This window comes from Phodopus roborovskii, unplaced genomic scaffold (genome assembly GCF_943737965.1).
Source record: "Phodopus roborovskii unplaced genomic scaffold, PHOROB, whole genome shotgun sequence".
NCBI lineage: Eukaryota > Metazoa > Chordata > Mammalia > Rodentia > Cricetidae > Phodopus > Phodopus roborovskii.
In genome coordinates, this window is record NW_026126540.1 from 14,901,483 (window position 1) to 14,918,124 (window position 16,642).

Genomic DNA, 16,642 nt, shown 5'->3' on the forward strand with positions numbered 1-16,642 from the left:
TAAGTCGTTTATCAAGAAAAATATTATAAAACATTGAAAAGTAAATGTGCAAGCAGCCTCAATGTTACTAACTGTAGTTCACATATAAAATAAGTACAAAAACAGGTCCGGGAAAACTTGTGTTAATATCAATAAGTAATTACCTTTTTGGTAAAATGATACATACTTTTCTCTAAGTGTCCAAATTTTATGCTTTAAGATCTTAGTATTATAATTAAGCTAGGTAGAATGTTTCACTCAGTACTATGGAAGGTTTTCCTGTCAGTATTACAATTACCAGTACAGGAGAGATAGTTCAGCACTTAAGGGCTCTGGATGTTCATCCAGAGGACCTGGGTTTGATTCCCAGCATCTGCATAACAGCTTATTACCATCTGTAGCCCCAGTTCCAATAGATCTGACACTTTCTTTTCAACTCATTATGCACTAGGCACACTGTAGCAGTCTTGTAGTGAACTTTTAACAGTGGCCACACCACCTTGGGTGTGCCAATGCAAAGACAAAGCTTCCTGGGGTGTGGCCATGGTTACAAGTTCACTGCAAGACCACTACAACACACAAGTGGTGAACAGACATATATGTAGGCAAAACAGTCATACACATAAAATTAAATAATATTTTAACTAGTCTCACTGAGTGGTAGAGGAAATGAGCTATGTTGCTCATAAAACATATTTTCAGGTTTTTTTTTAATGTTAGAACTCTGATGATAAAAGCATATTTTACTTTGCCTCCAGAAAATATCCTTTCTAACCCCATAAAAAATATGTACTCAAATATAAACAGATGACTACAGCCTTGTAGAACCTGAATGAAATACATTGTTTTAACTTACACTGAAAGATAAAAATAACTTTCCTCCTAGTTAGAAGACCTGGCCAGTCTTAGGTACCTCTGACAGTGGAACCAGGATGTATCCCTGGTGCACAAAAGGACTTTGGGAGCACATTCCCCATAGAGGGATACTCCCTAACCTAGAGGCAGGAGGGAGGGCCTAGTCCCTACTCCCAATGGCTTGACAGATTTTGTTGATCCTTCCTGGAAGACATCACCCTCCCTGTGGAGCATGGGGGGAGTGGCTGAGGGGATGGGGGGGATGGGGGGGGAAGGGCATGGGAGGAAGGGAGGGAGCGAGCGAGGAAAGGGTGGAACTGGGATCGATATGTAAAATAAGGGAAAAAAATCAGTTCACACACACACAAATACTTTCCATATTAAAGCCCATAGAAAGGCAGCCCCAAAAAACTCACTTCCAGACCCTTGCTCACCTTCATTCAGCCCTTGTCACTAAGGCCATGTGACATTCACTGTCCCATAAAATTAAGCAGTTAAAGATTTACAGGCTTTCCTGATATTGAGCCCAAACTTCACTGTTCTTGCCACGCACCAAAATGTAGGCTGAAGATTTTTATTGCTGCATGTAACACGTTGACATTTCCTTTAGTATTTTTGTTGCAATTCCATTTCTCCCACATACACCTTCTTATTGATATGTTTTTTTTTTTTTTTAGAACAGTGGTTTTCAAGACAAGAGGGACAACAAACATTTAGCAGATAAAGCCATGAGCATCTGAGATCATTTCCAGTCATTTGTCACATATGGACTATGCTCTTTAAATATGATATTGTGAGCACATGCAGATTGCTATACTGAATTAACTTCAAAGTGATGTTCAGAAACCAAGTCATAACTACAACCCATTACTTAAACTTGATATGGGTTAGGGAATATGTAAAACCAAGAGCCCATTTAAGTGGTAATGGTGCTGTGACATGAGCCAAAAAACATAATAAAATCTTCTATTTATCCCTCTGGGCTCAACTAATGTTCAAAATGTGACACACTCTTTTATTGATCTGAGACCTTGCAACATAAAAGCCCAATTTATGATAACTGCACTCCTCGGGAAACAAATATCTTGCATAACTTTACATTCTTTTGACTGTAATGGAGTTCTGATCTTGTTTATTTTTCAGTGCAGATTCTCTTTGCTTTTAGATCTTTGAGGATTTATTTAATTAAAAAGAAAGTCTGAAAGATTTCAAGACAAGAAATTAAAATAGAGTTTTATATAAGTGACAGTTACCGAATCTTATTAGGAACAATTAAGCTGGATTCTTTGGTTCTGTATGTATATTAAATAAATTAAAATGATTAGCTTTCAATCAAAAAGTCAAAATTGTATGAATATGAAATAGAAGTATGGGCAGCTTTATCTCTAAACAATTACAAGTAGGAAAATCCTTCCAAGCAAAGCAGAAAGACCAATAAAACAGCTTCTAAATTCAAATATGTGCAATTTACAATGAACATACTTATAAAAATGTAAACTAAAATCATGATTCATGAGCAGATTTAAAAAGATGGAGAACAAGATAAAAGGACTTCAAAGGCAGAATTGTATATTACTTTAATGTAACAGCAAATAATATATGAATACCACACTTCAAAAACTACACTAAATAATGCTATGATGAGGTGTGTGCACACACTATTTATAAACAAACACACATACACATGCACAAAGAAAGAGAGAGAGAAGGAGACAAAGAAACGCAAATGGAGCCTTCTTGCCTTAAAATTATGTAAAGAAATAGCTATAGCAAAGTTTGAAAAGGTTTAACTCAAGCACTAAGAGACAGGAAGTAGAATCAGAAACTTCTATACATCATACATAGGATTGTAAATTGATGTCTTATTTCAAAATAGCAAACTTTAAATGCTAATACTATTTGCCCACAATTTATTATGCTCATAAATGTTTACAATTCTGTCTATAGATAATTAACATAGGAAGGGGGATGAGAGATTATAGGTTGGTGACTGGCACGCTTAGCATGTGCAAGGCCCTGGGCTCTACACTCAGCATACATAAGTCATCTCCACTTAAATAACTAGACAGGAAAAGATTAATCCACAAAACGCAATAGCACAGTACTAAGCAGTAAGTACGAGGACAACAAGCTGTGCTATTAATGAAGAGCTTTGACTTATTTTGAGTAAAAAGTGATCAAAATAAAGAACACTTTAATTATTTTATCATTTCTAGAAGCTTCTAATAATGATTATCTCAGACAAATTAGTGCAGTTGATGAAAGAATCAATACTGATTACATCCCCTGTGTAATGTTTTAAAATTATGCATGAGTAACTAAACATAATTTTCAACTTTTTATAATTCTATGCACATTTCATATATGAATACAATGTGTGTTGATCATATTCTCCCCCTCCTTCTTCCTGCCTCCCTCTCAGTTCCTCACAAATCCCACATCACTATGTTTTCCCAATGGGAACTAGAAATTTCAGTTTCTATTGCTATGTACGGTCACTTCCCCTCACTTTCATTTAAGTTCTCTCTTTCCCTCACAGAGTCACATCTGTATTACACTTACAACCATTGGTGTAAGAACAGCCACTTGAGTGTGTTTGACCTACCAGAGGCCATATCTGTGAAGAATCTGACCCACCTTCTTCTAAAAGACAATAACAGCTGAGAGTTCATGAGTGCGGCCACTCTGTCATGACCAGAATACACTGCTTATCTCTATTTCCCATCTTCCATATTCTACAAGCCTTAGTATAAGTGCCTATAGAGTCAGAATTCAAAAGTACTGTTTAGCATAAATTTATCTCATACAAACACAGACATTCCATTTTAAGTAATGCCTTAGTTTCATTTTGTGTTTTATGTATATAAAAGCTGCATTCGTTTTTTAGATAACTGTGACTTTTATACCAGAAACTTTCAAATTGTTGTATGATAGGTGATTGGTTTATATAGTTTATTTAAAAATGTATGATGGTAAGGTGTTTGTGTTTATTAGTTTATTCAGAATAGCTATTCCCATTAGCATTTGAAAACATGCTACAACCCTCACCAAGATAAAACTTACAGCTCTTTTCTTTTTTTTATTCAGCACCAAGATAAACTAGTAGGCTATAAAGGAACACAATTCATTTATTTAAAGTCTTTTATTTAAAGACTAGCAGAAAAGTTTATCTATATAGGCTCAAAGTGTACTGATGTGATCGTAGCAATGAAAAGAGAAAAACAATCATAAATAAAATGAAAATTGTTTCTTCTGATATGACTCAAAATATTTTTACAGATCTGCAATTAACATAAAACTAATAGTGTTCTAATTTGATCAATGCTTTTTTCAACAATATATACTAAGTAAGTACTTAAAACAATGACTTTAAACCTTCAAAATCATTTTTGTTTTATTTGCAAATTCGGCAATTATCAGTTCTACTTTAAAAATACTTTGATTCAAATCGAGATCAAAGGCATAGCAAAATATTATAAATGATCTAGAAACAATAACTATACCTTCTAATATAATAAGATTGTCTAGATGACTTATATTAATTAGTAACTTCTTTTGTCATAAAGACCTTGAGCCATGAATAATTTCCAATATATGAATCTGGTCTTGTTTGAGTCACTTTTGGTACTGATGAAATGAGCAGTGTAGAACAGATAACCACAAAACATTTGACATGAAAGACATGAAAATCCTGTGATGGCTTTTGGTGCATATAAGTAGGATTGACTTTGCAGTCTGGCACTCCTCCCTGCATTCTGCCTTAGGCTTGATTCCAAAGTCATGAATTACAACTTTTCTTACAAATCTATGGATTTGTCTTATCAGAGGAAATTTGCCCCAAATTCTGGCTAAACTACATGATAGTGATATAGCTGCTGTCTGTAATATAAAGCAACATAAAAATGAAAGTCTTGCAGAAAGAGGTAGTGGCTAGTCTAGAAACTTCAGAAAGATTTTCACTCACTACTGTGACTGGGCTTCCGATCTGGACTTCCAATCTGGGTTTCCAAAGCAAGTAATTTCTACTCAAGGAGTCATATTTTGGTTTTTAAACATTCCACAGATTTCAGTAGACAGAATCCACTAATCTATGCTGTGAAAAGAACATGACAAAGGACTTGCTAGCCATCAACCGCCTACAGATCCCAGGCAGAACTCATAATGAACCAGGCTTGCATCTGCCACCTTTTCATTAAGAGGAACCTACCACCTAAATTATTTGTCAGTGAATGCATTAATGATGGAAGGGTAAATGAATAGTGCCAACTTATAATTTAAGTTATGCACAATTTTCTGTTCTTTCTACTTATCTGTTGAAACGTAAAGAGGGATGCATGGGTAAGGGACATGCCAAAAATTTCCCAGAATGTATATACTCACCAGTTTTCTTAAAATGATAAAACAATGCAGTTTCTGCTTCTGATACAATGCACTCATTTGTAACAAATTCATCTGGGCATTCATTTTTATCACTGAATATCCTTAATAGTATTATCAAGAGTAATAAGGGAATTGACCCTTACCTTAAGCAGAATAAATGTCGTGTATTGCACCAAGAAACTGCTAATTATATTCAAACCTATTTTTGCCTGAATTCAATACCTTTGACTCTCCAGACTTCTTTTTAGTTAAGTAAATTATAATGTAATTAATTAAATAAAATAAAGGCTGGGAATCTATGTTCTTCCTGAAGACATTTTACTCTTACATTAGAAAGATGTACTAAAAATAGTGGGTTTTCAAGATTCTGAGAGTAATCTACACTTTGAAGTGGTTCCTATGATTGATTTTATTTCTCATTGTCAACAAGTCGCACTTGTTCTGCTTGTGTATCCAAGCTGTATAAAAACATAGCAATATGACATTATGTGTTTCTACTTATCTTAGCAAGTGATCATCAAAGATATTCACTATGGGAAATAAAAATAAAAGTTTGCTGGTTTAATATGTTCAGGCTTTGAGGGTTTTTGAATGAATCTTCAAAGCAATCCTGTAATAAATGGTGACCTTTTATATAACTGGAAACTGAGACACCAGGAAGCAACTTGTCAGTTCCACCTCCAGCCACAGATCTTGAAAGCAGTCTCAAGTGTGCCTGAGCATTAGGATTGTGAGTTAATTCCTTTAACTATTCCTGAGTTTGTTCTTAATTTTTACAGAAGAAACACTTCCTCAGTCTTCATTAAGATGATAACCCAGACTTTCTTCTCAGATATAAAACCTCAAGATTTTATGAACATTTCTTACAAAGAACTAAAATGATATGCTTTCTTGATAATTCTTGAATCGTGGTCTATAATCCTAAAATATTCTCTCTGAATTTAAAACATTAATGACACTGGATGTTAAAGAATGAAATTATATAAAAGAATGAGTTAAATTATAAATTTTGAAATAGCTAAGAGGTTATAAAGCAATCTTCACCATCTTTCACATAAAAGACTGGAATTATCATTTCACAAAATGTGAAATATATTTCACAAAAAGAAGATAATGCAAATGAAGAAAAATGTGATATAACACAAAACATATTTATCAAGAACAATTTATGAATCTCTCTCACACAAACACACACACACACTCACTCACACACACACAAACACATACACATATAAACAATCTCTAACACAATCTCTAAATATACCACTTTTCCTTGCCAATGTCTCATTAACAAAGGTAGTACTATTACAGAAACTATTTCTATGATATTTGGATTACAGCAAATGAATAGTTCCATTAAGTACATGTAACTCACAGTAAATAGCAGACACACACTTTTGATAATTATGTCTACATTATTTCAAATTAGCACTGTGGAAATCTATTTAATAATGTCTCTAAACAGATTGACCAGATTCCATAATACAATCTTATTTTTCCATAATGAAGTTTTTTTTTTTTTGCATTCTCATAAACACTCTCCTTCAGATAATTTTCTCAAGGTTGATTTTGTATGTAACAGGTGAACATGACCTTAATGTCACTACTTGGGAGTCTGAGGCAAGAGGATGCCAAATTTGAGGCCATCATGGCTTTATTATCAAGACACTGACTCAAATAAAATAATAATTCTTAATGACCCAAAGTATTGGAGAATTACCAATAATTTTACTAAATATTCTTATGATGTTAGATTTTTAACTATTATGAAATTTTTTTAAAATACCTTTCTATTCAAAACGTTTTTATTGTTACATTTTGTAATTATTTAAAACTTAAGATACCTTTGTTTATTTAATAGCTAGATTGTTGTTAAGTAAATTGTGAATGTTAAATGAACTGAAACGCTTCATTAGTGTTAACATGAACTGAAATTTAGACGTGTTCTTCTGAGATAAGCCCACTGGCATTTATCTATCAGCTGTGGAATGGCTGCACCTGACAAGCCTATGATGCCACACTGCCTGAAATGTAATGCTCTCAAAACCTTTGTTGCTGCTGCTACTGTTACTGCTTTATCTCAAGTTTTCAAGGATGATCATTCCCTATCCCAGAATAATAAAGTACCTCAATGTTGTAGTTTATTTTGAAGAGGTATACCTGCTGCCTCGTTACTTTATTTCTCTCTGGACATAGCAAATCATTCCCATACATATCAAAATTAATATTACAATAAGAATTCACTCTTTCAAAAGTTCAAGGCCAATATGGAAGATTCACTATGGAAAAGTCCCAAGTGAGGCCACCATCAAATCAATGTAAAGATGAAAGAAGTGAAAGAGGGAGGGAAGAAGTGAGTGCAGAGATTCCATTCCTATTGCCCTGCCTGGTAATGAAGTTCCAGTGCACAGAGGCTTGTCTTCTCTCTCTTTGTGGTCTACAGGGCACAGAGGTTTGTCTTTTCTCTCTTTGTGGTCAGCATTCCTGCACTCTAAATCTGGTGTTTGTAATATACATCAGAGGATATATTTGTTACTCTGGAAGTATTTCTTTCAGCCCGACTACACTATTCATGCTTAAGAAATGATATCTATAGAATCACATGGTTGATGTTGAAGTATTGAAAATAATGCTCAAGGAATGAAACGGAAGCTAAATTATAAATAGAACTCTGGCAAAGGGTTAACGTCAGCCATAAAGACTGATGGACTAAAGAAATCTCCTCCCATCAGATTATATAACCCAAACTTCCATGCTGTACATGAAAATGAATAATGTATTCCATATTCATTTATGTAGATGAAGGATTATGTAAGAAACACACATATTTTTATTGAAACCCATAGGTGGTTCTTGGAATTGTGTAAATCTATTTGTTTCATGTCTATCAGTAGAATCTGGGTGTTTAGAAAAATTAGACTAAATATTTATACTACAGGGATATTTTCTGAGGCCTACTGAGATTTTGACAAAAATTTGAACATGCCTCAGTCCAACCTAGTTTGTGCTCATATTTTGAATACTGAAATAATTACAAAAATAAAGAACTTAATTGTGTGTAGGGCTAAATAGATAACATAAAGCTAAAAAGTAAATTTCTGAAGAAGACTCAAAATAGTAAAATTAATAAAAATAATCATTGTTTTTGATGCAGAGATGTAAAGCTTTAAATGTAAAGCTTTAGAAACATGAAAATATCTTAAACTCTTTACTTATAAAACTCTTTCTAAAATTGCCTTAGTATTTCTCAATGCTACTGCTTCTATTCAGCTGAAAGCAATTGTAAATTTCAGCATACTAAATCTTAGAGCTGTCCTTAGCTTTAATCTGTAAATTAGAAGTAAGCACTTTAGACTGTTTACCTAATTAATATGCTAGTGTGCAAATGAAATACAACAGTAAGTTAATATACCCTGAAAATATCAATATAAATAAAACAATAAAAAATACTAGAATATAACTTAAAGGTAAACTATATGCACAAAATAAAACTAAAGGCATGTCCACAAAGTAATCACAATATACACATGTACAAACACACACACACACACACACACACACACACACACACACATACACACAATGCAAATAGGGTAATTATGACCCAAAATATCTCATTTCTAAATGTTATTTAAATAACACACATTTTTAATTCTGGACATTTCCTTTCATTTTTTTCTGTATAATATCATAGAAACTGCTGGACAAAGAGTTACTAAGATAATATAAGAAAATCATCCATTTTCTTTGAAATTAGTAAATCCTGCTTTTTAAACCCCTTACATTTTCAGGAAACTAAATCATGATCATTTTTGAAATGTTAACTTTGAGTTCAAAAGCTCATTTTCCAACTTTGTGGAAAGGACATAAGAGGTTTGATAACTACTGTGCTCACTTGAGATAACCTCAGAAATTTTGTTCAAAAATTGCCAGCAAGAGATCTTTAATTTTTCAACTGAATCCATGGAATTTTCAGTAGAATCCAGTATAAGAATAAGGGAAATATTTACTCAGAAACTAGTAAACCCCAGTCAATGAACGACTCTAATACAAGATTCAAAGACCTAAAATAAATAAATAAATAAATAAATAAATAAATAAATAAATAAATAAATAGAATACTACCTCATTTTAATTTAGTTTATGCCCTGTGGTAGAATGTGCCCTTTGATTAACTATGTCTGTTGAGTTTGCTCTTTTCCTTACAGGTAGCTTGAAAGTTTGAAGGAATTCTTCCGCTAGATGCCAAGAGGAACAGAGAGCATGAATCAGCATCCACTTGCCCTTTACAAGCCTATTTGAAACAGAAAAGTTCCCTGAGTCTTGAGTCAGCAGATTGACGCAGCTAGGTATCAAATGGAAGTCAGTATAGATGCATGCTATAGGTTCAACCACGATTTTTATTTATATACGTAGTCTCTGTCAGCTCAAAATAAAATTGTTTCAAGCAATTACAGACTGAATTCTGTTTGTTGCACAACATTTTTTTGGAAATACTTTTGATAAGTGAAGGACAAAAGTTTCATTACTAATAATTCAACACTAAATTACTCTGATATAAATAGGCTATTTTGTTCTTCTAATGTTTTAGTTGGATATAATAATATTTAAAAGGTCAATAAGATGTTCTTCCTAGCTTATGTTTTTTCTTCATACCATGATTTCTTATAACAGCAGCTAAGTTAGTTCTGGTTGCTTTAATATCTTGCATATTAAATTTAGAAATTATAGTTTTTCTCAAGGAAAATAGGTATTTGTGATGGTCTAGGTAATTAATTACTATGTTCATCATATAATTAAAATTATAGATACACACAAATGCCCCAAACACACAGGACTCCACTCCTGTGTGGTGTAATAAAGACTATCAATCATTAAATAATTTGATGAACACAGATACACAATCTCAATCATGCAGGACTCAATTTTTATGATGGGAAAGAAACCTCAGAATCAATATCATGTAAAGATGAGGCAGAAAATCTGATACACACATATGCATACATATGGACACATGCACACACACACCACATATACACACCCACAGGTACATGAAAAAAATGATTTTAGAATTCTATCTTTTAAGAGATTTTGTAATTCATGCATTCCTTAATATATTTTTTGAATTAAGTACACAAAAATGTGTAGAGTTTTCTTTTTAAAAAAGTAATGTGCATTTTAAAGTAAGTAGTGAATGTTGTTTTCAAATATAGTATTTTAGCTAATTTTCTACAATTATATTTAATTTACATTTTTCTGTTTCTCCAAATAAATTCATCTCTGGGATCTTAGAAAGTATTCAGTGTGTGCAACAGTTTTGTGGAGCACAATCTTTACTCCAACATCTCCATCTGCTGGCTTAGAGAAAAAGTAATATTTTAATTTCCATTTCTTTAAATGTGATTTTTAAAAAATGTTCCAATTTATGTTGCTTTGTAGAATTAAAATATAAAATTATTAAATTATTCTTAGCTTGATAAATGGCTATTTAACATAATCATTCTTTATAATAAATAGAAACAGGTTCTTATGCACAAATTTAATATTTGCTCTTTAATCCCCAATCCGTAGGACATCAGATTCTTATGTGTATAAACTATTTAGAAAGTTCCACTTTTAATGTTTTTCTAATTATTGCCACATGAAATTTTACTAAATTTTGCTTAACTTATAATATGGAATACTTAATATTTTCTTAAATCCCTGTTGGTTTTGTTAGCTACGGAAACACCAATATCAACTTAGAGCCTCAACAATTGAGATATTACTTTTGAACAATTACTAGAGTCCCCTTCCATACTCAAACTAAGCTGCTCAGACAAGCACCTCAGAGCCTGATCCCTACTAAAAGCAAGGTGTTTCCAAGGCTTTCAATACCACTGGAAAGAGTTAAATGATCAGAAAACAACTGTGATTTGGAACTTGTTCTTTTATTCTCTGACCATTGGAAGGCACTGGAGAAATGGCTTTGGGTAAATGAATGAATGAATTTAGAGGCCCCTCACTGCTTTCAAATGTTGCTCAGATGGTAGTCTCAATTTTCTATCTTCTTTTAGCCCTTGCATTTTCTTATCATGAAGGCTTGTTTAAGTATTCTTTCGAACATATTTCTTAGTACCAGTTTTAAACAAAAAGGCAATGAAAGGAAGTGGGGAAGATAAGGGAATGGTGTGAAAAGAATATAAAAAAGAAAGAGAGAGAAAGAAAAAAAGAAAGGAAGAAACAGATATTGGTAATCTGTCTTTATCTTCTTTGGTATCCATGGAAACAAATAGGAACAAACAGGTACTTTCATTATCCCTTTTGACTGAAAAGGTGTGGGAGCTGAGTGCAGCAGAGCACATTCCTGATCAGAATAGAATGACTTCCTTTCATTTAACTCAAACCATCAGTAGATTTACTTAGATCTTTAACTCCATGTCAACCTTAACTTTCCTGGGTAAGTACATCCATCTTACAAATACAGCTAAATTGCTAAGCAGATCCTTGACTCTGTCAATACAACACAACTTAATGCTAACGCTCTGCTTTCTTGACAAATAAATTCAATGCTGTTGATTATTTTCTTTGCATTAACTAAGATAAAGAATAAGTTACTTCGGAAGCAATGACTGGTGATTCATGTAATTTAGAATTGGTATTAGAGGAGACCTTCTTAGGTTTTTGGAGAAAATGTGGAAAAGATATTTGGATCTTATCTTTTTATGTACTTAATGCTGTTTGGTGCATCCTATCTATGAAAGAACCTGACTAAATAGAGCAAGCAAACAAATTATCTATATTGAAGTAAAACCCAGAGCAGAGTTTACATGATCATGATTAGCTTCACACTTATGACAGCAGAGACTCTCAGTATGTAAGCTAGAAGTCTTGGTTGTTTGGCTGTGCTTCACATATAACCCTCCTAGCTTCTTTCTTCCCTTTAAAGAGTTAAATTAATTTTACAATTTCTATTGTCCCTAGCACTAAAAAAGAAAGACAAAAAGAGAAACAATGATTCAAATACTTCACTTTACAGGTTTTGAGATCTCTAAAGGGATAAATTAAAATTTAAAGTATGTAAATTGACTTTGCATAGTCCACTAGCCAATGTGGCCTCTAGAAAATTCTGTCTACCAAGCTTTGTTTCTGCAAAAGTCAAAGTGCTGGATTCTCCTGGTGACATCTTTTTGCTTCGCTCCTCCATGTTGTTTTGGTGCCTGATATAATGGTCTGTGGGTGGGGTAGTTTTATAATCTGGGAAAGCACATTTTCAAATAGTTGTTTCAGTTTTTTTTTTTTTTTTTTTTTTTTTTTTTTTTTTACTTCAGAAAAAGGAGAGATCTATAGAAAAATGAAGACTTGAATATATTGGTTTCTCAGAACTATGGTAAAATACATGGAATTCAGTAGTTAATGAAAAACTGTTCCACTCTCACCACATGTCTCTTTTCAAGTCACTTTATACTAGAAATAAACCCATTCAAGAACACTGGGCTAGAGGATATGTGCCACACAATCAACAATCTCTGACCCTTAAAGAACTCTGGTACAGTGGCTCAACACCTGTTGGAACCGAGAAATGCTCATGTAGTTTGGTGAATGTATTTGTTAATTTCCCAGTAAGCTCATCTCATTGTTTTTTTTTTTTATCAATAATCAACCTCTGGATTATTAAGTACTTGTAAAAATGTCTTGTCAACATTTCATTACCTATGTACACACCTACTTTGCAATGCATTGTGACATACAAATACTGTTGGTTAAAATACTCAACATGGGGACATGTCAAACTATAACTCACAAGAAACAGAAACTTCATGATGACACATGAACAGCCTGATTCAGTAGGCAAATAGGTCAACTATGGACACCTTTGATGTTTATTTAAAACAGTTTCTTTGTACCTGTTATGTAATAAGTTATTGTGTTTTCATACAGTTACATGACATTTTATTACATGACATTCTATTACATTTTTTATTTTTTATTCATTTACTTATTCAGAAGGGGCATGTGGAGGTCAGAAGACAACTTTCAGGAGTCTGTTCTCCTTGATGTTAGGTACTCAGGGAGTGATCTCAGGCGGTCAGGCTTAATGGAAACCGTTTTTGTCCACTGAGCCACCTGGTGTCCCTTCTATGAGCAAATCCTGTCATTTCTTTCTCTAACTTTATTTCTCTGTCATTTCTATTTCTGTTGCCATCTGTCTCTTTCTGTAATAGTCACATTTTAAGAGAACTGTCTTCTTAAATTGATCTTTCAGAAAAGCTATAATTTTGGTCAAGTGAATGACCACAATCACATTATCACCCTAACATTTTTCCCCCATTTATCTGGGGTCAGGAGCTGCAACCTGGCTTGCTGAAGTCCCTGGTGTAATAGAGCTACAGAATACATGACAGGCTTCTCGGGGGACATGGGTAGGATGACAACCTGCTGTGGGAATACTGCCTTGGGCATTTCCTTTGGTGATTTTCTGCTCTATCTGTTACATGGGAGTCAAAGTGGGAGGTGAGCCACCTGCAAATCTCCCACAAATTGATATCTACGGAGTGAAAGCTGAAAACATCAAGGCAGGAAACATTTGTCAGTCTGGAGGCAGGAAATGGTGGCTTGGCTGCTGGGAGCACAGTGGATGCTGCCTCGGAGCTGGGACCTGGCAGTTGGCCTCTGGCGACCTCACACTTGCAGGGAACTGGACTCCAATCATTCTGCCAGAAGCCTTTCCAGAGCATCCTCGCGAATTTCAGAGCTCTGAGCAGAAGACTGAGGCTGTCACTAAAAACTGCAAAGGCTAAAATGGCTGGTCTGTGACTTCTTCAGATTTTAACTCAGCCGGATTCAATCACTTCCGAGTCATCCTCATTCTCCAGGCGTCTTTGCCTGAGCCTGCAACCCGGGAACAAAGCACGCACCGCCAGCGAGAGCTCTGGCTGTCCTAGGCTCCACTTAGGCAGGAGCTTCAGTGAGCTGAGAACCGAACTAGCTTCTGGTCCTCACCTTCCTCATCCCCATTCAACTGGCGACCTGGTTGTAGTTTGTATCCCCCAAGCTGACAGACATCACCATGACTACCCGTATCCCCCACTGCCCGCATTCTCATCTCTTTTGGGTCCCTATCCGCTTGACATCCCTTCCCCTCCTGCTCACACCAGCCAGTCAGGGCCTGCGTCAGCCTCGTGCCCGCGCCCCTCGGGTGGGCATTATGTAACAGCCCTGGGCCCAACTCCACAACCATTGTAAAAACTTGTTCCGAGAAACAGAAGAACGTGGTGCTCACGGGGACGGCAAGTCAAAGCTGCCCTGCCCAGCTACAGGAGAAAGGCAGTCAGTCCCCCATGGGATCTGTCCAACAGTCCCACAGCGCGCCCTGGGGAACAACGTGTTCTCTGTTGGTAGGGTGCCAATAGGCGCACAAGAGGGAGGGAGGTTGGGAGAGTCTCTTTGGAGGCGCTAGAGTCAAGCAAGATCCCCCTGAATATGAGAAAGACCTGTCCGAGTCTAACCCCCACCCCAGTTTCGCAATGCGCGCACTGGATCACTATTTGCCCCCTCCTCATTGCCCACGGGCCAGTGGGGGTCCCTGAGATCACAGCCACCTTCTCTCTGCACCCTCACAGGCACGCGCGTGTGCAGTCACTCCCACCCACACATGACAGGCCAGCAACACGCACACACACACACACACACACACACACACACACACACACACACACACCATCCCACACTGGCATTCACTAGCTTGCTTTCCCTGTGTAGCACTGGGAAGGCATGAATATTCATTACTTACATGCATTGGTGACTGCGAAACTGTTGGCAACCTCCAAATTGTCGATATGGGGTGTCAGTCTGAACTCCGAAGTGGAAAACTGAACCATCCCTACCCGAAATGCACTGTATTCTTGATCAGCGCCCCTTGGAAATAGCCCCCCTGCAAAGAATAAATAGCAAGCAAGAGAACCATGTCAGAACCCTGGAGAGATAAGAGTGGAGCTGCTAGCACCAAGCAACCCCTGAGTCTCTATACACACTACCCGCCAGAATAAACACACTAATCGCCAGAATAAGCACAATCACTGAGTTGGGCAGCAAGGGTCGGACATCCAAAAGGTGGTCAATGGATCTAGGGACCAAGGAGAGTCGCAAGCTTTGCGTTCATATCCCCAGAAAATCTGAGCACACTAGAGCATGCCTTCAAGGCAGAAGTAACGCAGCCGGGGTGTCATAAAATGAACAGATCTTTCCCTCTATTGTGTCAAAAGGCATAGTCATTTCTTTTTGCTTCACCCTAAGAAAATCATGTATATTCTAGGTAGTTTAAATCTGGAATGCAGTCAAGGTATGACATAAGTCTACATGACATGAATTAATTCGTCCACTATGAACAAAGATTACCAACAAATTATTCACAATTCAAAGGCATAACACAAAAGGTACCTACCTATTTGTATGCTGTTAGAAGAGACACCAAAAATCAGTCCCCATAAAACAGGAGAAAGGAGGACAGAAATATGCATAATCTTTTGCATTTCCAAGAAAAGTAGAGCATCCACAAAATACCCCCTTTTCCCTTTTCCTCCTCTTCCTTCTTTGGCCGTTTTCCTCAACAAATTAGATCCTCTGCATTTTGAGGTCGAAATTTAGCAAGGAGCTGCTAAAAACATGAAAGGAATGCAGAAGAATCCTTATTCCCCAGGTCTTGCTTGGCTGTCGATGCCTTGCGTCCTGTCCCCTCTCCTGAAGTCCCGAGCACTGGCTGAATGCAGTTTCAGCTGATCTGCCGCTGTAGTCCCGGTGTCTGGGAATATTCAGCCTCCCATGCACTCACACAATCACCCTCTCTCGAGCTCTCTTCTCTCTCTCTCTCACACGCGCAGGCACACACATATACACACACATACACACACACACAGGAAAGTCACAGAGAGGGGCAGGCAGACCCGGACGCGCGTGCGCGACTCGTGGTAGGCGGCGGGATCGCGCACCCACCCCTCCCCCGCACAACGCCCCGCACCCCTGCACAGCCCTGGCAGCTCCTGCGCGCGGTGCCGAGAACTCGTGGCTCAAAACCCGGCTGTCTGGTGCATTTTAGAGACCTCCAGCCTTGTGCATCAAAATTTTAGCACCGAGGACAGCGCTTCGTTCTGCGCCCAGGGTGAAGATGCAGGGCTTTCTGTAGCTGCAGAGATGCTCCAGCCAGTTCCATATGCTGCAAAACTGATTTCCGGTTGCTATGCCTAGGAAACCGAACTGCTAATCGCTGTTGCTGATGGAGCTTTCTTCCGTCGGGCCCTGTTGTTTTACATTAAACAAAAACGATTATGATATGATCGCCTGAAAATCCACTTAGCAATATCGACACAATGTTCTCTTCCATACCTGACCCAGCTGAGAAGAAAACAAAACAAACAAACAAACAAACAAACAAACAAAAAAACTCCATGAA

The 16,642-nt window shown here is 36.4% G+C and overlaps 1 protein-coding gene across 10 annotated transcripts in view; it reads right to left on the reverse strand.

Annotated features, from left to right (window-relative positions):
* Gria2 (glutamate ionotropic receptor AMPA type subunit 2) overlaps nt 1–16,055 on the reverse strand; it is a 126,989-nt gene extending 110,934 nt beyond the window's left edge. For all 10 annotated transcript variants that reach the window (XR_007835434.1, XR_007835433.1, XM_051199195.1 and 7 more), the window contains exons 1-2: nt 15,638–16,055; nt 14,987–15,127 (exon numbers count right to left, since the gene is read on the reverse strand). Coding sequence is in view for 8 of the 10 variants with exons in the window: in XM_051199195.1 (XP_051055152.1) it covers nt 14,987–15,127; nt 15,638–15,725 (229 nt within the window). In the remaining 2 variants the exon portion in view is untranslated. The remainder of the gene's footprint in view (nt 1–14,986; nt 15,128–15,637) is intronic.
* Nucleotides 16,056–16,642: the final 587 nt, after the last annotated feature.